The 22,789-nt window shown below is 37.9% G+C and overlaps 1 protein-coding gene across 9 annotated transcripts in view; it reads right to left on the bottom strand.

Moving 5' to 3' along the window:
• Positions 1-22,789, bottom strand: part of CLYBL (citramalyl-CoA lyase) — a 341,524-nt gene that overhangs the window by 43,905 nt on the left and 274,830 nt on the right. For all 9 annotated transcript variants that reach the window (XM_049867124.1, XM_049867122.1, XM_049867123.1 and 6 more), the window contains 4 exons: positions 20,686-20,787; positions 18,834-18,927; positions 17,427-17,594; positions 12,327-12,451 (listed from right to left, as the gene is read on the bottom strand). In XM_049867124.1, coding sequence (XP_049723081.1) covers positions 12,327-12,451; positions 17,427-17,594; positions 18,834-18,927; positions 20,686-20,787 — 489 coding nt within the window. The remainder of the gene's footprint in view (positions 1-12,326; positions 12,452-17,426; positions 17,595-18,833; positions 18,928-20,685; positions 20,788-22,789) is intronic.

Raw genomic sequence — 22,789 nt, 5'->3', positions numbered from 1 at the left:
TGTTCTGCAGTAGCTGCCATGTCTGCAGTCACCGTGACTCAACATAGCAAGCAAATAAGGATGAAAGATACTGGATCCATTTATGGTTCTATCTGTGACTGAAGAGGTTACTCCAGGGCCCATGGAATTGGAGCCCAATCAAGACTAAGTGAAAACATTCTGGAAGAGAGACGATGTTTTAAAATATTGGTTCTGCTACTCATTAGCCTTTTGACTTTCCTTATGACAAAGTACATAAGGATTTGGTCTCTGCTCGATTGAGCTGGACTTAAACCCACCGGAATACCCCTGTTCTTGCTGCATGCACTGATCCTTCCCAGATGGACCTTGTCGGGAGGAAACCTGGCCACTTACTTCTTTTCCTTTATTCTGGGTATTTTCACCCTGTCCAGAGGTGGACCCAGGCTCCGATAATGGGGCAATTAAGACTTTGCTTGGCCCAGCTCAGTCTTGTTTGGAGTGAGACTGTCATGGACAGATGCACCCTGCCTTTGCTGCTCCTGGCTTTGCCCAGTGCCACCTGGGCACGGGAGCCCTGGTAGCGCGGTGGTTATAAGATCGGCTGCTAACCAAAAGGTTGGCAGTTTGAATATACCAGCCGCTCCTTGGAAACCCCATGGGGCAGTTCTATTCTGTCCTATAAGTCAGAATGGACTCTGAGGTAATGCACCAGGGACTGGGTAGCAGGAGGAAAGGATGTTAATTTTTCCTAGAGGAGACGACAGAAAAATTCCCTTAGCAACCATAAGCTACCTATCCCCTAGTTAACTGCAGCCCTCAGTCAGCTGTAGGATAGTAGCATCCAAACTGAAAATTCGAGGGGGTGAAATATTACTACGAAGACCCATTACCAGAAAAGGGGATTTCATCTGATGGTGCTTTATACTTTTACAAAATATTTTCAAAGACATTTGCTCATTTGTAGTAGGAAAGACGAGATTATTTCTACTTTACAAATAAAAGAACTGGGATCCAGTATTAGTTAACTGTTTTAAGGAACTTATAAGAAGGAAAGGACTAAAATCTAAGGCTTCTTCACCTTACGTATTTATTTTATATAGTAACATTAAAAAATTTTATTTTAATGTGATTTATACAAAATAACTGGCATATCTAAACTGTTGTTTAGGGATAGTATTAGGTTGAGGCTGAAAAAATGTGAGTTGACTTAAGTAACGATGTTAAATACTAACAGATAGGTAATATTCAGATAAGCAAAAGTGTGAAAATGCAATTTTAATAACTGAATTTGGGGAAAAAAAACTGATATATAACATGCTTCCAGCCTAAGTTTCCAATTGAAAACTCTTGCTATAATTATAATCGGAAATGCCAAAGAATATTTTCAATGAGGAAAAAATTCAAGAATACAACATGTGAATGGCTTTTTAAATCCTAAAAACATTTGTTAGAAGGTTTAAAGGTGATGACATTTGATCCTTGTATATGCTTCTGAATATCAGTAACCCTCTATTTTATGGATAAACATCTTTAAAAATTGTCATGAATATAAGAATATTACTAAGACTTGAGAAATAGAGAAAATACTTTTTCTTAAACACTTTAAATTATAGTGATAATGTGATAAGTAATAATATTTTGTATTGAAATCAGTATTTTAATTCAGCCATTTATTCCTATTGCCAGATAATATATCTGGCAGTTCAAATCCACCAGGTTCTCCTTGGAAACCATATGGGGGAGTTCTGTCCTATCCTATAGGGTTGCTATGAGTCAGAATTGATGAGAAAGGGTTTAGTTTTTTTTTTATGTCTCTAGCAGCCCTGGCGGTATAGTGGTTGCCAAAAGGTCGGTGGTTTGAACCCACCATGTGCTCCTGGGGAGAAAGATGTGGAAGTCTGCTTCTGTAAGGATTCCAAAAACCAAAAAACCCAAACCCACTGCCGTTGAGTTGATTCCGACTCATAGTGACTCTACAGGACAGAGTAGAACTGCCCCGTAGAGTTCCCAAGGAGCGCCTGGCGGATTCGAACTGCCGACCTCTTGGTTAACAGCCGTAGCACTTAACCACTATGCCACCAGGGTTTCCTCTGTAAAGATTACAGCCCTGGAAACCCTACCGAGACAGTTCTACTCGGTCCGATAGGGTTGCTATGAGTTGGAATTGACTTAAAGGCAATGGGTTTTTTTAAAAATGTATCTCTATGTGAAATTTCTAAGAGTTCAGGCTGACGTCCCTCAACATGGACAAAAATTCATGTTGTGCTAACCTGTTGTTACCACTATCGCTGAAATTCACACAGATGACTTTCTATGGCCTTTGAAGGGGAAGACCTTTAAGCAATTCATAAGAATGTAAGTGTTGGAACGTCTGAAGGGGGTTAGTTTCGTATCTGACTCGGGAGTACAGTAAGGATTCTGGCCTTGGAGCAACACGTTGAACTGCTTGGGAAGACCCCTTCAGCCCTCGCACCCTGAGCTGGTCTTAAGGTGGGAGTGGGGTGGGGTTCCGCATCCTGGGTGACACTGTTGGATTTATCTTCCAAGTTCTGATGGATGGAAATGACCTGAAGCAGCTCCTTCCTTATCCCTCCCTTCCCCGCCACCCCCCTGCTCCCCGCCCGGCTTTACCCTGAAGCTCTTCTGGCTTTAAAACCCCTGAGTCTGGGCCCATCAGTGGTGAATGGGAGCGGAGGGCACCCATGCTCCCAGGATAGTTCCTGCCAGGTGAGTGCTGGCCCCGAGGGGATGCCAGTGACTATCTGCTCCAAGCAGCTCCTCTGTGGCTTCCCAACAAACAGAAACTGGACGGCTTACAGGATGGGCGCATTCTGAGGGGGTGTTCAGTAGCCTGTGGCTGAAACAAAAGGTACACAGAGATACACAGAGAGAAAAAGGGTCTTGCTTCTCTGGGTTCCCTGTTTGAGGTGGCTTGATACTGAGGTTAGGAATGTGGGCTTTGGGATCAACTACACCTGAATTCGAATCCAGGCTCTGGCTTTTCCTAGCTGTATGACCTACAGTGAGTAAACTTCCTTTCTGAGCCTCGGTGTCTTCATCTGTAAAATGGGGATAATACCTATTTTGTAGGGCTGTTGCAAGGATTAAATAAAGCAACATATGCACACTGAATTGCACATGTAGAAACTGCTGAACTGGTGTATGTTCTGCTGTGTGTATTCTCAACGATAACAAAAAAAGATAAAATATATGTATATAAAATAATGTCTGCAATGGCCTATTACATAATAGGCTCTTGATAAAGGGGATCTGCAACTACTGCCACCACCACTACAGTTATCACCGTTTCAACTGGTACCACTACCATTACCAATGCCTTTACTCAGATTACTTACACCACTACCCTTATTACTACTACTATGGCCCCGATTACTGTTACTACTACCCTGATTACTGTAATACTACTCTGATTACCATTACTACTGCCCTGATTACTGTTATACTACCCTGATTGCTATTACACTACTCTGATTACTATGGCCCTGATTACTGTTACTACTGGCCTGACCACTGTTATACTACTCTGGTTACTATTACTACTACCCTGATTACTACTACCACTACTACTACCCTGATTACTGTTACACTGCTCTGATTACTATTACTACTACCCTGATTACTATTATACTACCCTGATGACTATTATACTACTCTGATTACTACTACTACTATCCTGATGTCTATTACTACTACCCTGATTACTGTTATACTACCCTGATTACTATTACTATGACCCCGATTACTATTACTACCCTGATTACTATTCTACTACCCTGATTACTATTACTATGACCCTGATTACTATTACTACTACACCAATTACTATTATACTACCCTGATTATATTACTACTACCCTGATTACTATTACTATGACCCTGATTACTATTACCACTACTCTGATTACTATTACTACTACACCGATTACTATTAATACTACCCTGACTATATTACTACTACCCTGATTACTATTATCATGCCCGCTACTTTTACTGCTACTGTTCTTGTTAGCCAGAGATTATTTAACTCCACGTATCACATAAAAGCCCAGTGAGCAGCAGAGCATTTGAATTATAACAGGATTTTATGACATCATAGTAGCTTTAAGGGTACTGAGAGACACCAGTGTGCCTGAAGATGCAATACGTAAAGGCAGACGCATGCCTCAAGTTTGCAGTCCTCTCTAAACTCTTATACACCGTAGATGAAATGACCCTTACAGAAGCTACTCTCAGGGGTGTTATATACGTGGCACAGTATCAGTAGGAAAACAAATAAATTTCGAAGAATTAAAAAACTTAGAATACCAGCTGGAGGAGCAACAAACCAAATGTAGGCGATCTGAAATTGGGAGCATCACTTATACTGGAGGACTGTGCTGAGACAGTGGATAGACTTTTCGGCAGAGGACAAGGAGGAGAAGGAAGAGGTCCAGCAAAGACTAATGGCCAGATGTGTTTGTGAAAAAAGGGGCCATTCTTTGGAATGGGGAACTGAGTGGATATAAAATTATCCACTCAAAAAATTTGGTTTTTGAAAAAACGAAAAATGAAATTATTTAGCTTTAGCCCCAGATAGAAAATAGGAAAATCAATGGGTTGTACATTGGTAAGGCTCCCACGGGAAGGAGATTAATTTGGGACTTTATCAATAGCTTGAGGAAGTCAGAGGGGAAAAGAAGAAACATTAGAAAATTTGGAAAGTTAGATTTGGCAGGGGCAAGGCAGGGAAGGTCAAGGTGGCGGAAGAGAAGGGAGGAAGGCTGGAATGAATGTTTGGGTCAATTATCTTACTATGTGACCAGTGTGGAGTCATCTACCTGCCCAGGTAGATGATGGAGTGTTTTTACTGGACCAGAGTTATCCTTACTTCACAAATGGAGGGGAGCCCAAGGGTGCCTTCTGTTTTTAGAATTCTCAGAGTCCATGAAATGGAGGCAGCAAGATTAACCTTAATAAAAATTCCGGCAAACGGTCAGACAGGAATAGACGAGTCTTTATTTTAGAAATCTTTCGATAAGAAAGTCTGAAAAAGCCAGTCAAGTATGCGACTCTCTGAGAAGCTGCCCACCGAGGGAGAGAAAACAATTGGATTTGTAAGCCTGCTGAAATCTAAAGGCGATTCCATACATTTGCTAGCAAATTAAATTTTGTGCTTTTTTTTTTTTCAGTTTAAAAAATAGTTTTATTGGGGCATAATTTGCATACCATAAAATGAATCCATTGTTTTCAGTGTATAATTGATTGGATTTTTTTTTATGTGTGTGGTAATTATATGGAATTCTGCAACTCTCACCTCAACCTGAGATACCTTTTTGAAACAAGAAGCCTTGTTTTAAAATATTTTTATTTGTAAACATATTTACATAAATATGTAGCAGGCCAAATGTTTAAATATTTCCGGGTATTTAAAATATTTTATGCTAAATTTAAACTAGGATTGTCTATGAGGGCAAAGAATAAAGGCCATTTATAGCAGTTTGTTTGCAGTTTAAGACACTAATTCTAGACTTCTTCTATTTCATACACTGTAGATTTATTCTTTCTTTGGAAAACAAATATATGTGAACTAACATTAACTAGAAAGTATTCTGAGCTTTAAAAGACTTAACTAAAATACTGGTGTTTCTAAATACAACTGATGAACAAGAATTGATGAAATTTTTTTTCTTTTTTTTTCTAGAGGAGAGCAAAAATTCAGTATCACATACTGTTCAAGTGTATCCGATAATTTTTTTTTTTTAAATCACTGTCAGGAATTTGAAAACCAGTTACTAAACCGTATTTACTAAATGTCTATCGTATGCCTATTTCTGTCCAAGATGTTGCAGGCAAGTATGTGATACAGTAGAAATAATTCTTTGTTCTCTAGGGGAGTGATGAGAAACAACTCCTTCCTTTATTTTTCTACTGAGGATCAGTAATGCAAAGTGAAACGACAATTGATGATTATAGAAATTCTTGTTTTATATATTTTTTAATGAGATAAAATTGCATTTACCTGATCGTAATATAAAAAAGGATTATAAAACTGTCTAATAAGTATGGTCTGAACTTCTAGTCATTTCAAGTTAAGAAGTCAAGGGATGGTGGTGGAGTGTGCTGTGAATGAAGACATGGCGGGAAAGGGGGAGACAGGCATAAAGAAAGGGAGGAAATAACAAAGAATTCATTCAAAGGAAAATGAGGGAGAAACAGGAAAGCCATCCATGGAAACACACATCCAGACCCATACGCATTAAAAGGGAGAAATACTAAATGAAGAAGAGAGGATGAGAGGTGTGAGGAGTGAAACCATCCTTTCCTGGCCCTTATTTGGATATTGCTATTAGAGATACTGAAAGCCATTGTGTGTCTGGGCAGCCATAGGCATAAACGAGAACATGACTTTGGGCATCTAGCCTTTGATTGAGATGAAATGAAAAAAAAAAAAAAAAAAACGAAGCAACGGGCTAAATATGGCCTCTCTGCCAAAGGCTCTCCAGTCCTGCTCCAGTTTCCAACTGAATGAATGATAACTGATAACATGGGATGGAGTCTGCAGTGATGAGAGCCAAGTAGAAGTCTTTGGGGGGCAGGAGGGTGGACACGTGAAGGACAGAATTGAGGAGGAGGGAGGAAAGTGGGATGACAGCTGAGAGGGTTGGGAAGGCACCAGGCTCTGTCTTCTGTCCTTCCTCATCATGCCAAAAAAAAAAAAAAAGGTACGTGACTACGAAAAAGATACTCATCTGAGCAATCTGGATTCATATTTCGTTTGTGACTGAATACTTCTAAGGCTCTGGCTAGTGCTGGTGGCTTGCATGGGGATTCATGGTGACCAAACTAAAACCACGTTTATGCTAACTATGTTCACATCTTTTTCAAAACTGAGCCCTGAATTCTGACCCGGCTCTAGCATCACCTTGGCCCTTACTGGGTTTCAGTTTATGAAATTGTAAGCTGAAGGGATTGGACTAGAAGATTTCTGAGGTTTCATCCAGCTTAAGAAATTTTTGGAAAAAAAAAAAAACTTGAACTGTATAAACCAGAATAAAAATATTTTGATTAAAATGTCCTTAAGGATATGTTATACATTAAGTGCTTTTGAAAGTTACCAGATGTAACCTACATACATGAGCTCCAGCCCTCTAATACTGATCCAGCCATTTGCCACTAAAATATGTATTAAAAAATAACACACATACACACATCACACACCTCCCTGCAATGCTGTAACATCTTAGACAGAAATAGGTATACAATAAATAGACAATTTGTAAATACTGTTTAGCTATCTGGTTTCCTAAGTCCTGACAGTGATTTAAAAAAAAAAAAAAAAAAACCATGTCCACATATCTCTATATACGAAATAGAATATGAGCAACGCTAGAATTTTATTACCTTGCTTTGAATATTTAAGATGTACAGTTTGTTATCAATCAAGTCAATCTTAAAGTAGTCGTTATCAGCAGGTTTTCTAAGACTTTGTTTAAAGTCAAAATTATGGCATATCGTTCTGAAAATGTGAGCGAGCAAGGAAATACAGGGATAAATGTAGTTATTAAAAACCTCAAGAGTAGAGTTACGTCCCTTCATCTTTTCATTATCACAGAAATCACTTGGTTCTGATTTTAGTATTATTGCTCACATATAAAGAGGGGAGAGGCTGCCTATGGGTGGTGAGGATGGATGGGTGTGGGAGGTTACATGGTCTTCTTTAAGTGGAACCAACCTTTTTCAGTTGACAAAGGCAACAACCAAAAATCTTTAGATGGTTTATTTGATCTGCGTGAAAGAGTGGCAGTGGGATTTCTGGCACTTGAATAACCGGAAACAGTATTTTTGGCTAGAGAGACTTCTGAGTTCTCTCAGGGAGCCTTGTAGAAGGCCATCTGGACCAAACAGTATTTCTCTTGTAAAGCCTTGTATTTGGAAATGCAAATGAAAGGTGTGCGATACCTATGAAAATAATTTGCTTTCAATATTGGGGGCAGTGGTAGAGATTTATTATTGTTTGTAATTTCCTAGTTGAAAAGACCTACGTAAGGAAAATAAAAGCCACCTTCTTTTTTTATCTTTCTTAAGATATAGGTTCCTAATTACATTCCAGTAGAGGATTTGCTTATTAATGTAAACTTACTAATTTGCATTGTTTTTGAGTGAATAATAGTAATTATTATTATTGAGTGAAATTAGAATGGTTCAATTATGTGTGATATTTACCATGTTATCTCAGGTAGTGACCTTGTTTTTGACCTTTATAATTGGTGACTGAATCTAAATTTTTATAAAGATGAATGCTTCCCCTTCCTTAAGCCTTATCCAGCTTGCAAAATTATAATGAATGAAAAATATTTTAAAAAGTTAACAAAATTTCTCCAAAGCTGAATAAAAGCATTACAGCAATTATATGCGGAGGGGGGAAGAGTCCTTAGGAAAACTAAAAATGAAGCAAAGCCATGTTTGTAGCTGGATACTGCAGAAGTAAGACTATTCTAGCAAAGTACCTTAAAAAAATCTATCAACGTTTTACTATTCTTTTAGTTTTCTGTTAAAGTCTTCATTTGGAAAGAAATGGTAAATGCTTATATTAAGATTTCTGGTGATTAGTGATCACTTAAAAAGCAATGGACTCTTTCCTTTATATGTCGTTTTTGCCTACGGAGTGATGAATAACACAATTTAAAAAAAAAAGCACTAAGTTCATACATAATACAAACCTGAAAATACACACTATCATACCTGCCCGAATGTATACAGAGTATAAATATGTGTGCATTTATTCGTAAACAAATTACGGTTTCTATTCATATCAGTTAATATTAGCTGTTTTATTCTATGTTTTTATGTCAATTATCCAATTTTTATACAGCATAAAAAAATCTTAGGTAATAAAAAACAACTGTTAAAAACCACATTTCTTTAATAAGTAATACTAAATTTAGTTCTGCATGCAGATTTTTCAAATATTATTGGAATGACTGTGATTATTAAGAAAGGGGCAAAAAAATGGAATTAACTCTTAAGGTGATGCTTTATAAATTTAAAACAGATCACATGGAAGCGATTTACCCTGGATGAAGTGTTTTTACCAAATAATTTGAAGCCGAAAAATTTAATGACGTGCAGGTTGTGTCTCATACTACATGTTTCTTAAAAAACCAAAAAGGACAGAAAAAAGAATCAGGTTGATTAACACTGTGCATGGGTATCTCACAGCTGGTATCAGCTAATGCAGAAATATTTTAGTTCATGGGAAATAAAACAGGAGTATACGCCGTGTAGAATGTTTAATTTTTTCCAACATATTTTGATAAAAGAAGGTGACCGACAGTCCCTAATGCCAATCTATAGTCTTAATTCTTATTAGTGAGGACTGCTGGGCCAAGTAAAATTTTTTAGTTCCAAAATACCTTTCAGTTTCCTGAAACAAGGCAGCCACAAGTATCAACCCCTGTCAAACAGTGATCGATTATACCAGCTGATTATTACTTTTTAATATGAAATATTTTTCACTTGACGTTAAACTAAAGGTGGCAAACTTTATTTCCTTAGAATTTCTAATTAAAACAAAAAAAATTCAGTATACTAAAGATCAAACCCTAGTAATTTATCTGCTCATGATCTAAGTAGTCCTGTGATTTTTGTTATTTGGAGGGGACAGGAAGAAAAGGCAGAATGCTTATTTTATTACTATAATAATAATTTTTTTAGAGAACACAAATAACCCAGCATTAACTGTGTGAACTTCAGCTATATTTTTGGCCTCAGGGCAGACATAATTTAAGACAGGAGCAGGAAGAAGTAGACAAAAGCAAAAATAGACAATTTTGCTTTCTTGGATCATTTCTACTTAAAAGCACTATTTGGATGAAATTTTCCTCAGAAGAGGGAAAAAAAGGTTTTTCGAAATTTATGAGTGTCTCACTAGGACACGAACCATAGTTTTCCATCTTTGAGAGTCACCTGTGCTTTAGATAAAGTATCAAGAGTGTTCGTGTTTTCATTCACATTTGAAATAAAACAGATTAGATGTTTGTTGGAAGCAATACTTTATACAACCGAGCAACCTATTTATGCTAAATCTTTACAAGTAGAACCCACATTATTTAAACCCCAAGATCCCCTCAAGACCCTGAGTCACCTACCTGCGGACCCAATTTTTGTGACCAGCCAATTTATAGGCAAAGTGAAAGACACATGCTAACTGGATGGAATAACCATACGTCCCCCCTGGAAGCCCCATTACGTGAATCATTTAAACCTTGCTGGACAAAGCACCAAGAGAATTTGCTGTAGGAAACAAACCTACACTAATGGGGCAGGGAAGAAATGACCTAATAGTTAGTCACCCCTCTGCTTTAATTTCTACGGCTGCCACACTGTTGTGAAAGCTTATGGCTCAACAAGAGGGCGTTTCTTATTAAAAAACAGTTCATAATTTAACATTTAAGTTGCCATCATCAAAAGGCACCGGATACTCTGGGACAATTATCCCCACGAACAACGCTTTCAAAATACAATGGAAAAGTGTTGTTTTCAACATCCAAGAACTTAAAAGTAAGTAAAATAAGGGTATTTCTCGATTGAATTTTGTCTGCTGGGCTACTGAAATTTAGGGTAACCGGTTGCTCCCAGCCCCCCCAGCTGTGTACAATGACTGGTGGCCTCTTTGATGTTGTCCAATGTGAAACCCATTTTAGACTGTTCCTGGAGGCAGTGCTGGTCCAGATTGGAACTCTGCTAGGTCTGCCATTTTTGTGGTCCATCTCCTGCCTCAGTTTATTATTTCAGCAGGACATATTATTATATGCATACCCCCAGCTGGCCTAAGGTCCACACCAGAGGTACGGAAGCATTAAGTGTGTACAGGCAAGCACTGAGAGGGGAGTAGATAGAGTTATTTGCAAATATGAATGAAACGTACATAGCTGTACTCTTTAGGCAAATATTTATGTTTATTCATGTAGGATTTAGATTTTTTGGTTAAGATAAAGAAATGGATACAAAACATAATGTCGATATAAAATATTTTTCTAGGAAGCACAACCTTTTTCTGATGGCCACTATGGGTTGGAAACGAAAGGAACTGCTGTAAACCCAAATCAGAAGTTTCTAATTTCACATAATTTACTTTGGATACTAAGTGCAAGTTTGTGCAAAGATGAACCTGTGTGTGTGTATGCGTGCGTGTGTGTGTGAGAGAGAGAGAGAGGGTAAGCATGTGTGCACTTTCAGAGTTGAAGACAGGTAGCCATAGCGAGAAGGAGGGAACGACCCTTTTAATACTGATACCCACTTCAGCAAGTCCCTGGATTTTCAGGTGTTTTTACTGCCGGTGAAAAGTGCAAGCCACCCTTCTCGCATTGATGAGGCACTTTTCACAGGTTCACCGCTGAAAAGCAAGGATTTTGTTTGTTTGCCGTGAACCTCAGCCCCTTAATGAATGTTCAATAATCTTTCTCTTCTACGTAATTTTGCACCGCAGACATCAAAACTTCACCTCTCCTGTGAGTAACAAGGCCGCGTCTAGACAGTTACTCCAGGACAGGTTTATGAAGGCAACTTTTCCCCCTTTCCACTTAAAAAGAGGCACACGGCATTATTGCAAATAACCTTTAAGATAATTAACCGACAATGCTGCAACTAGCATAAAATCTTCCTTGAGGCGACACCTAATTTAAGTGTTACTGGCACAAAGTGGAGACAGATTGTGCATCATTGCCGCAATATTTACATAGCAGAAACCCACAGCGCAGGAAACGCCAGACTCAATGATGCACTAAATTAGGAACAACCGTGGTCCAGCGTGAATTTGCTTTCCATTCTCTCCAAATCTCAGGTCCAGAAACTGGTACAGACACATCTCTCCAACCTCCCACTCCTAAGTGACGGAACCTGAGGAGATTTTTGTACTTTTTTTTTTTTCCTCCCCCAAATTCAAATAACTTGAAATTTATTTCTCCTCTCCACAAGAAACATTTGGTCAAACTGTGTTTATTTCATTACAACTTGCTCTCACTTTGATCTAAAATTATTTTCATCTGAATGCTGCATCGAAGTAGACAGAGCAAAACTAAAGAGACTTTTTCATTTTCTCTGAGGCTGACAATATAGTTTATGAAAAGAATAAAACAAGGGACTTGAGAGGCAGTTAGGGAAATATTTAGGAACGTGGGAAAAACAAATCTACTTGAAGCAATTTTCTCACTGATGAATGTTGCCCTTCCCCCTCCAAAAAAAAAAAAAATGCAATGAGTTTTTTTAAAACTATTCAGACAATAATTTTCTTTTTCATTCTTCCCCACAGCTGAATAGTATTTGGAATACCCGTGTTACACCCAAAGTATTAACAAAACGTTTACCTTTCCTAATTGTTGATGTTCTCTGAAGGCAGTGATCAGTTCTTCAGCCCACTTAATTTTTTCACGAGAAGGAGAAAATTGCTCCTGGACCACGACAATTTGGTTCGGGTGGATCACCTGCTTACCTACAAGGAGATTAATAACACTGGCAACCCGAAACAACAAACAGATGTTCAAACAAAATGTTTCAACCACACCAGGCTCCTGAATGCCTCACAGACTGTCTGTTAAATAACTAATTATTTTAGAACTTTTTTTTTTTTTTTTAAAGAGAACTGCAATCAGGCAGGATTTTCCAGAAAACCACATAAGAACCAATACAACAATGGAAGTAATTGTTTCCGATCCTATAGAAATGCCACCTAAGTGCGGATAATCTCTCATTTTTAGTTACAGGTGGATTGACTGGGCAGCTCTTTGAATAACTGCTTTGGCTGGAACTCTAAAGGATAATGTCTGCAAATTAGAGTGATTATTTTGAGTTAAAGTACAAAAAAAAAAAAAATTAAGCAATAATTCTCTCAAATTTTATCAGTTGTCTTTTGCTTACTTTGTAGAGAGCACCCTACCTTCCATGATGTCTTTTAGAAGTGGTCTATTGTTTTTCATAAAGCTTACAAAGCTTTTCAACCATGTTAACATCAAATAGTGTCTCTCAGTAATATATTTAATTTCCTTTCTTTTTGATAAATACAGTGGATCCTTTATAACCACTAATAGAAAACTGAATTTCAATGAAAATATTTTATTCTGTACAGTAAAAGCAAAGGCAAATTTGAACACTGTGGTCTCTAGATTACATCATTTAAAAATTTTACAATAAAGTCACAGAAATTTTCTCTATCCAGAAGTATATCCAGATTTACCCTTTTTGCTTATAGAATGAAGAGTATATATTTTCCCTTCAGATGGCTACTTACACACCTCTGTACTAATAGCTTCAAAAAAGCTTTATGATTCTTTTTGAAGTTTAAGGGTTTTAAATAAAAACACTGTACAAACAGTCACAGGATTCTGTGAAATCATGCAGTCATTAAAAAAAAAATTTAACATTCAGGGAAATGTGGAATCTAATCAGGCCATTAACAAAATGCAACATAATTTCATGTTATAATAATGATGAGATTATATTTTATTATATGATAAAATTATGGACATACTTGGCCGCTTACAAACCAATGTACACCTAATGATAATTTACTCCAAGTATATTTGTTATGTTCACTTGCTTTGCCTTTGAAATCGTTAAATTGTTTCAACACTTAGCAAGTACATATTATATTCTGAAGAGTCAAATCCTGTTATTGTCATTATTCTATTGAATAAAAAAGGAACAATATTTTTGTAAGAAAACATTTTTTAGTATTTTATGAAAAAGTGTTGAAAGAGATAAATATGACACTGTCTTTTCTTTACAGTGGCATAATTAAAACATCTTCACATTGCTGTTTCATTCTTACCTGACTGTTAGCCTACTAATTAAACATGAAAAACCTATATAAATAAAGATGCTTTGAATGATTTGAGGAATAATTTCTGGGAACGAATAACACTGGTGATGATACACGAGAGGTTTTTCAACAGCAGGTAGTGAGATTATATATAAAGAATCTAATAGCCGTTATATTATTATTAATAAAGGATGTCAGTTCTGGTAGTCATTTCCGACTAATTGTTAGTCCTGAATTTTATAATTTATGTACATAATTTGTACTGATGTATAAAAAGCCAGATTTCATGGGAACGCCTTGGTACGGGCACTATAATTTGAGGAGCAAACGTAAACTACTTGTAATAATACTGTGAGGTTGCTAATGGCTTCCAAGTACCAATATTTTGGTAGTGAGGTTAATTGTAAGATACGCATTAGGTTTTAGAAATTTATGAGCATTCATTTTCTACGTGAAGGTCTCTTTTGCTACATCTCACGTATTCCAACGACTGTAGAACAGACTTTAATGCCATGTGGGAATGAAGCAAATATTTTATACAGAAGAGTTGTCATTGACAAGTTACTGAGAGGGTGCAAAATTGGAAGACATTAAAATTTATGACCATGAAAATCCTTTTTACAGTACCACTGGATATATCGTGCTTTAAATCAATACCTGTCAAGTCTTTTAGGTAACTGTATGATGGTGTCATTTTTGTCTTCTACAAAAGACTGCAAAAAAGAGAAGAAAACCTATAGTGTTTCATATTTATCATCTTTCTTCTCAGCATGCAGTAGTGCAGTAGCTGCAAGGACTAAGTCAGCTGTTAAAGCTTTACTGCAAGATTTATTTTGGGTTTCTTTTTATGAAAATATCCCTAAAGTTAATGGCCATTTACACGGGCAATGCCCTGATTTAGAATCAGCCTACAGGGATCGCGGCCCTGTGAAACAACAGTGCAGAAAACAAACTCTAACCCACTGTTTGCTGCATGACTAACTTTTAAGAAACTACAACTCATTAAAATGTGTTTAATTTTTAAAAGCACAGAAAATCCACACAGCACAGACTTAGCATTCCTCATCAGTGTCATGGATAACATAAGTCTTTCACTGGATTTTAAACCTTCTGACCACCTGTTTCAGATAGGTGTGTATTCCTCCCTTCCTCCCTTTCCGTCTCTCCTTCTTCTCTTCCTTGCCTCTTGTGCAAAGCCCAAGTCTGGCTGTTAAATGTCAAATAAGTAGGGCAAACAGTTCACGAGTGGGCTAAAATACTCTTTATAACACACTTTTTTTTTAAATGCTACAAATAATTCCATTATCAGATTAACTATCTTTTTGTTGGGATGCAGAAATATAATTAGGGCAAGAGAGGATCTTTAAAAATTTCAAAATGGCTATTTTTTATGAAGTGTAACACCTAGTTTACTGACTAGCAGGCTTGCGTATATAATGGGCACTGCACCCTCCGTGCCTCCCCATTCTCCCCTCTTCCATTTTTTTGTGACTCCCTCTTGTAGCGAAACAATCGTGCCAGGCCCCTAAGCTCCTTATACCGACTTGGGCACAGTCTACAAGTTTAAACCTCATCTGAAATAACTCCTCTTCTGCGATTGAATTAGGGACCAATTTAATTCAGTCCTTTGTGTCGGACAAACTCTCAAGCTACCTTATCAATTCTGGAGCAAACATTTACCCCAGAGGAAGCCGAAGAAACCCAGGTCATACTGAGTGACAATGACAGAAGCCAGTATCAACTCAGTGCTTTCTGTTTTTTATTGAATTAGTTTCCATTTCCGAGCAACTTCTGGCTGCTTGGGAACCAATACCACATATTTTAGGCTGACAACATCGGTGTAGATTAGAGAGATTTCATGGCATTTTTCTCCCCAAGTTTTCCATCTGGGCAACATCCTAACCAGCCACTGGAAAGAGTCAGGTGTAATAGGCCGCTGGGACAAAGAGCACCACGGATATGGCAGAGTGACTGCTCTCTTTGTCAGTCACTACGAAATGTAAAGGCAGTTCACTTATTAATAGTTCAGATAATTAAAATATATTTCTCTGTAAGGGGTTATATTTATTTTAACTCTAATGTTAAAAACACAAAAACAAATGTCAGCACTTTACTCAATTGTAATATAACACTAAAATTACTTCTTAAGTCTTTCAATTGTACTTTGGGTTAAATCATTTTAAATTCAAGGTTACTTTATGAAATGTTTCTTTCAAAACTCCTAAATTGATACATTTCAAGCATATTTATAAAAGGAATAACATGGATACTTTTCTCTTTTCCTTTCCTTATCAATTGGGTGTATTTCTTTTTTGTTTAATAATATTGTTTTTGGTGAAGGTTTACACAGCAGTTTAGGTTCCCATTCAACGATGTCTACACAAATTGTTCAGTGACATTGGTTACATTCTTCATAACGCGTGAATATTCTCATTATTTCCATTCTAGTTGTTTCATTTCCATTCATCTAGTTTCCCTGCCCCCTTACCTTCTCATCTTTGTTTTAAAGTAACTGTTGCTGTTTGGTCTCATATAGGTGGTTTTTTAAAGGAGCACAGTCTTACAGGTGCTAGGCATTATTTTTTGAGCCAATTTGTTACTTAGCTACAAGGTGACCTAGGGGATAGTTTCAGTTCAAGGTTTCAAGAGTATCTCAGGGCAATAGTCTTGGGGAGTCCTCTAGTCTCAACCAGTCCAGTAGGTCTGTTTTTCTTTTTTTAAATTTTTTTAGGAATTTCAGGTTCTGTTCCACATTTTTCTCCCATTCTATCAGAGGCTGGGAACATTTCTGATGCTGATATCCTTAGGACTTTAAGCCCAAGTACACATAAGAATAACAGAGCTTATGGTGGTTTTATCCATGACTGTGTGTTTATGTGTGTGCAACTGCACTATACACATAGGTGTTGGTGTGTAGAATTCTATTGTGCTTTTCAAAAATGGGCTTCTGTTGCAAAAACATAATCTTCAGTTGCTCCGCTGGCTCACGGGTCTCTGAGTGATCGGGCACAGCAACCAACAGATACCTGTCCACCTGCACTCCAGGCCTGGATTGCAATGGACCCGCTGCCCTTAGTGCCTGCCAATGCCCGGAGGTGTCACCAGGTGCACAGACACTTACTGGGAGGTGAGTGGTGGGAATGAGGGAAAGGAGGGGCTTGAAGTTGGGGCGGGGACTAGTTATGAGCACGAAACACATCAAAGAAGACCTCACCAAAATTGTTTTCAGAAAGGAATTAATATTCTGCATATTTTAGCAAATTTTTCTTGTACCCCACAAACCCCCACTCGCCCAAATTCTCATGATTACTCATTCAGAAATACTTCTATAATACCTTTAGCCCTCCTCTTATTCAGGTCAGCAAAAGCTGCAACAAAACACTTACCAGGGCTGAAAAAAACCTGTAATTAAAGAGGAAATAAAACGAGTGATTTGTTTTTCTTTTGACTTGACGAGCCAAAGAAAAACATTACAATTTGTTTGTCACGCTCTTGCCCTGGATGGCATTTTCATATTCCAAAGAGTGGAACAAGTATATGAAATAGCTAATTATATGAGCAATACTAACTTCTGGTTAAATATCTATTTTTTTCTGAAATGCTTGCTAACCTAGACCCCACTTTCTAAGAGCTCTTGAAGGAATCATACCAGTAAAGCCCATGGCGGCCCCTTCTCTTGACTGCCTCAGTAACCCGTCTCCATCTCGGAAGTCAATGTATACAAGATCTATGGCTTGTAGACCAAAGGCCTTCGCTACAACAATAATCTTTTGTCGGGCGTAGAGGATGTCCTGGGTTTCTTTACTACTTGTTGCACCTAAAAATGGGAAATTGACAAAAAAAGGAGACTTCAACTTTGGAAACCGAACCCAGACATTTCTTATAAAAAAACTCAGTTTGTGAAGACACCTATCTCCTTGGGAATGGCTCCCCACCAAAATAATTATTCAGATAAAAATGAAGAGAAGGATTGTGGAAGCAAACTTAAATCTCCTATGTGTCTATCTTGCCAGGCATCTGTTAGTATGATGACTTGTACATGCAAGAAAAGGCCCTGCCCCCATTTCAGGAGCTAGAACCTGGTCACAAGTGATTCCTTATGTACTGCTTCCCTCTTGCCATCCTGGAAGCTCCAGTCCAAGGACAGCACCACACAATGGCTAGCTTGTCGCACTGAGCACAGAACTGCACGTGCTGGCATTGCAATGCCCTGTCTTAGCAGAAGCTCTGGGTCTAAGGCTTCCGGGTTTGGATGGGAAACTTGGGGAAATGGAGGGGACCCATCTTCACAGAGGCAGAAACTGTTGGTAGGCCTTTTGTAGTCCACCAGTCCTGGAAATTCTGGTATTAAATTAACTTTCTTTTTTTTTCTCACCTGTGACAGTCACTGTGTATATGGGGCCTATGAAACTGCTCAGGGGACGTTCATGTCTTTGGTTCATTGGGACTGTGGTTCTGGAAATGCTTTATGTGGTTTTGACCTCACAGTTTCTAGTTATACACACACCCAGGCCCAAAGCATAGTGCTCCAGGGATGGTGAAGATCAATGAAAACCAGCATAAACATCTTAGTGAATATGTAGCAAGAGCTCTGAAATATACTCTAAGAAAAATTTAAGCTCTATTTTAAATAATATTTACATACTACATTTAAAGTAGAAAATAATGAATTTAAGCCAATGTGAAACGGCGTTGAATTCAGTCCTTAGGCTGACATGAAAACAAAACCATTTAAGCTGTGGAGAGGTTGTTCACAGAATATATTTATCGTGAACAAAGTATATCCTGCCTGTTCCTGATCACGTCAGGGGCTGCAACAGGCTTTTTATTATTTTATAAATGAACCAAAGTAATCATGTAGTGCTCTGGTAGCAGAGCAGCTAGGAGAAGTCCTAAATCATCAGGAAGTGCTGTGGGCTCAGCTGAAGAACCACTGTCATGGCTGGCAAATACATTTTGTCATGTAAATGTCCACTGACTGACAGGAGGCAAAGAAAAAAATATACGCACAGGTATACAGAGAAAGAGAGAGAGAGAGAAAATATGTCTTTGACACCTATGCTGGCTCGAAAATCTTCGCCTCCAAAAACGACAGCGTCTAGAAGAAGACCCACTTGAGGGCCAGTCTTCAGTGCTTCTTCACACACCGCCTGTAAGGAAAGCAGAGAAGAAGCAGCTTCCAGAGAAACACACGCGCTGGAGGGAGGGAGCAGGCTGCCTCGCAGCGACAGAAGGCTCTGACTCCCGACAGTTTGGCTGAAAGCAGTCCTAAAACAGCCCAAATTTACCCCTTTTGAAAGGTATTCAATATTGTCTAAGATTAAGTATGTTGTTATTTATTTACTTTGCTTAATTGATCAGTGGCTACTAATGTACAGTAATGTAGTTTAAAATGTTCAAATCATAGTGCATCAGACTTCCAGGGAAACTTTGAGGTAACTCCTTTTGATTGTACTATCCGTTATTTATATATATTTTTTTCCCCAAATTTGCTTTTGCTTCAAGGGACTGTCAAACAGCAAACATAAAACTGCTGGAGAGAAGGAAGGGCTTTTCCAATCAAATGAACTAATTGGCTTATTTGCATTGGGATCAAGATTTCTTAGCAAATGTTCTAAGGATTAAATAACTACATGACAAAAAATCTACAACTCCGGAGGGGAAAATAAAAATGCAACAAGTCATCCAAGTTGACAAGTAGCTTCAACATTTATAGAGGAAAATACAGAGGAAATAGCACCTGTCACAGATAGGACTGAATCTGCAAAGGTGGAGATGCAGCTAAGAGACGTGGGTAGGGAAGAAAGAACTGTGTGAGGACTCTGCCGATGAATTTCAGGAAAGGCTGTAAAGCCTTCTAAGTATGTTACGGAATAATATATGGTGAAGCAGCTCTCGAAATTAAATCGCTGTGTGAATCTGGTTGCGTTTAAGGGACGTGCTTTTGATGATATTCTGGGAGCGCCAGGGTGGGCTGGGAGAATTTGTGGTTATTGTGTAAACACGCTGATCACGAGGCTCGAGGCTCGCAGCAGCTCTCTGGCCCTTCTGCAGAGTCCAGTGGGTCTCCAAGTCTCCTCCTGGACAATTTGGCCCCATAGAACCTCTCCAGTATAGTTCAACTGTCTTTGCCCTTTGTTTTTAGTGACCTCTCTCCTGCACTCTGGGGGGCTGAAAAAAATAGGTAGGCTATAACCTCTGAGAAAGCGGTGGTATTTCGACGTCCCCAGGTCAGGTGGAAAAAGCACATTTTGGAAAACAATATAAATGGCCACTGATAAAGGGGAAAAAAACGAGCTAGCGATGAATTTATTAAGGCAGGTCGTTTACTGCAGCCATGCAATGGTTGAAAACACGTGGCTCGGGGAATCTTCCTGAATGGATGTACATTAGAAAATATTTCAGGTTCCAACGTGGCAAATTGTATTAATATACGACAAATTATTTGTGTGCATTAACTTATAAATATGAATCTTATCTGCTGGACTATTATGGGTAATGTTTCGACAAAGAGGCTGGAAAATTTCCCAATGAAAAGACAGTTGGTACAAAAGAATAATTCAAAGTTAACTCAGGATGGTGACAAAATAAATTTCCATGTTCTTTCATTCTATAAATATAATAATTCAAAGCATATATTTATAAAGTGATTATATAATTTAAATTATTATTAAGATTATATAAATATTTCACTGAAATATTTAGGACTGTGAAGCTTTTTCTACTTAACCAATTTGTTTTCTACCTGGTTTTTGGGCTAATACAGATAACAAATGATGCTCAAGATTTACTTTGCTTATAAATCTTTCTAGAAAAATATTTTAAGTAGATGTTAAAATTGAAAATGAAAGCTCTCTTTAGGTGATAAATAAAATACTAGCTTATCAACCACATTATGATTTTCTTACCTTAAGATTGAGCAAACCCATTGCAGTTTCCACAAAAGGGATTAAATTCATTGGTTGTTCAAGTTTTCGGCCTTTTAAATGGAATGAAAATTTATCTGAAAACTGAAATCGAAATGTCAGAGGTGATTAGTGGGGAAAAGGATGTACAATCTCTGAAATGGAGACAGAGAAGTGTTATTTAAGTCTTTGACCTGAGGAAGTAATATCCCAGCCTCTTTCGTCCACACAAAAGAATTAAGAAAAAAGAAAGAAAGAAAAAAAAGGAAAGACCCAAAGAAAAAAGGTAACAAAGTTCTCACCAAACTAAATAGGAAAGCCCTGAGCATTATAATTTTTTTTTTCTTCCCCCTCAAAGGAGCAATTTGAGGCCTAGGAGTTAGAACTGGATGGGGAGATTCTCAGAGTTTGAAAGCTTTCCTTGAAAACATATGTACTTAAGGCCTCTTGCCCTGACTTGGTTAAATGCAAATGTGGGCCCTTAAAACAATGAAGTCCTACTTTACCTGCCATCTGTTTTTGTTGCCTGCCTATCCCCGACATCAGGCTAACTCTTCAGCAGCCTTCTACGTGGAATCCATATGACTCATTATAGCACCATTACCCTTTGTTCACAAGGTTTTTCTTCCTAATTTTTTAGCTTACCTAGGAAGACCTTAAAAAGGAAGTTTAATTCTTTGAAGACCAAAGCTCTCCAATTTTTTCCATGAGACCAGTTCACAGCTAGCTCTGTGTTGCCAGTGGGGTAGCCCAAATTCCAAAATCTATCATCTGGAAACACACAAAAGCTCCTGCACAGATTCTACCCACCCCCCCCTTTCAAAAGGGGGAAACACACACACACATACACACACACACACGCACACTCTAAATTGTAAATCTATTCTGTCTGTCTAGATCTAATAAGATGTGGGGAGATTAAAACAAAAACCCACAGGTATGATAAAGATATTTTTGTAAATAAAGATGAAAACATATATATCCATTTTAAATTTAAGGAATATTCAGCCATTAATGGATATCAAAGGAAAAGGGAATTTTAATCATCTCTCCATTCAGTCTCAGTTGGGTAAATCATATCTAAGAGATTTGCATAAATATAAACCATCAAAGACTTTTCATCTTCAAAGGGGGTTTCAAGACCCTATAAGCTTTGTACTGTAATCATCACAGGTCACAACCCTGCAGGAATAGGGCTGCTATGGCAACATAAAAAAACTAATGCTGAAGGCTTAGCATAATATTCTGACTAATAGAAAGGAAACTCATTTTAAAAGCTGGCAGCCTATTTACCAGAAGCGGGATTAGAGGCGTTATTTCCCCTTTTAGCTGCCCCCTCCTTGCCTGTGCGCCCCCCTTCCTAAAAAAATCTAATCACTGGGATCTTTAAAAAGCTTTTGAGCAATTTGCAGTAACTTTACAATTAGGCTAAAATAAATCACAGCTTTCAGTAATGAAGAATTATTCCCAGTTGCTCCCATTGCTCTGCTCCTTCCTCAGACACCCCCATCATCACCTCCTTAGCAACTTTTTCAAGGGAAGGAATAACTCCACCAAAATGAAGGGATGGCTGCCACGGAAGGGGACAAAATGTATAGCATTTGATGGAAAGGAAAATGCAAACGTAATTTAGGTCACGTTTAAGCTAGAAAATGGGTCATAAGATATTAGAGGCTTTGGTGTTCAATACACAGTGGGGGATTTTTTTTTTTTCTAATTTTTAAAAATTTGAAACATTCCTTGCCCCGTTCTTTGTGATGATAGCTATAATTACAGAAATCATAAAGTTAAAATGAGGTCCGCACTTTACATTATAGTCTCTGCTCTGAGTGGGAAAAATCTGTATAATGCCTTTTGTTTTTAAGCCAAGAGGGGCATTTAGAAATGAAATATTCTAGCCCACTCCCCCCCTTGCTTAAAAATTGCATTAAGCGCTAACACAAAAGGTAACTAGTGGAGAAGTTTCAATTAATTTTTTCAAAAGGACACGATTAAATGTTTCCGGCCTGGTAAAATGTTCATTTCATCGAGGTGGAGGGGACTGGGGAGGGGGGGGAGGGGAAGAAGGGGGGAAAATCACAAAGAGATTGGGGAGGAGATGAAGTAG

The sequence above is a fragment of the Elephas maximus genome, chromosome 23, assembly GCF_024166365.1.
Source record: "Elephas maximus indicus isolate mEleMax1 chromosome 23, mEleMax1 primary haplotype, whole genome shotgun sequence".
Lineage (NCBI taxonomy): Eukaryota > Metazoa > Chordata > Mammalia > Proboscidea > Elephantidae > Elephas > Elephas maximus.
Note: the sequence above shows the minus strand (reverse complement) of the source record. Positions and strands in the feature narration are given on the sequence as shown.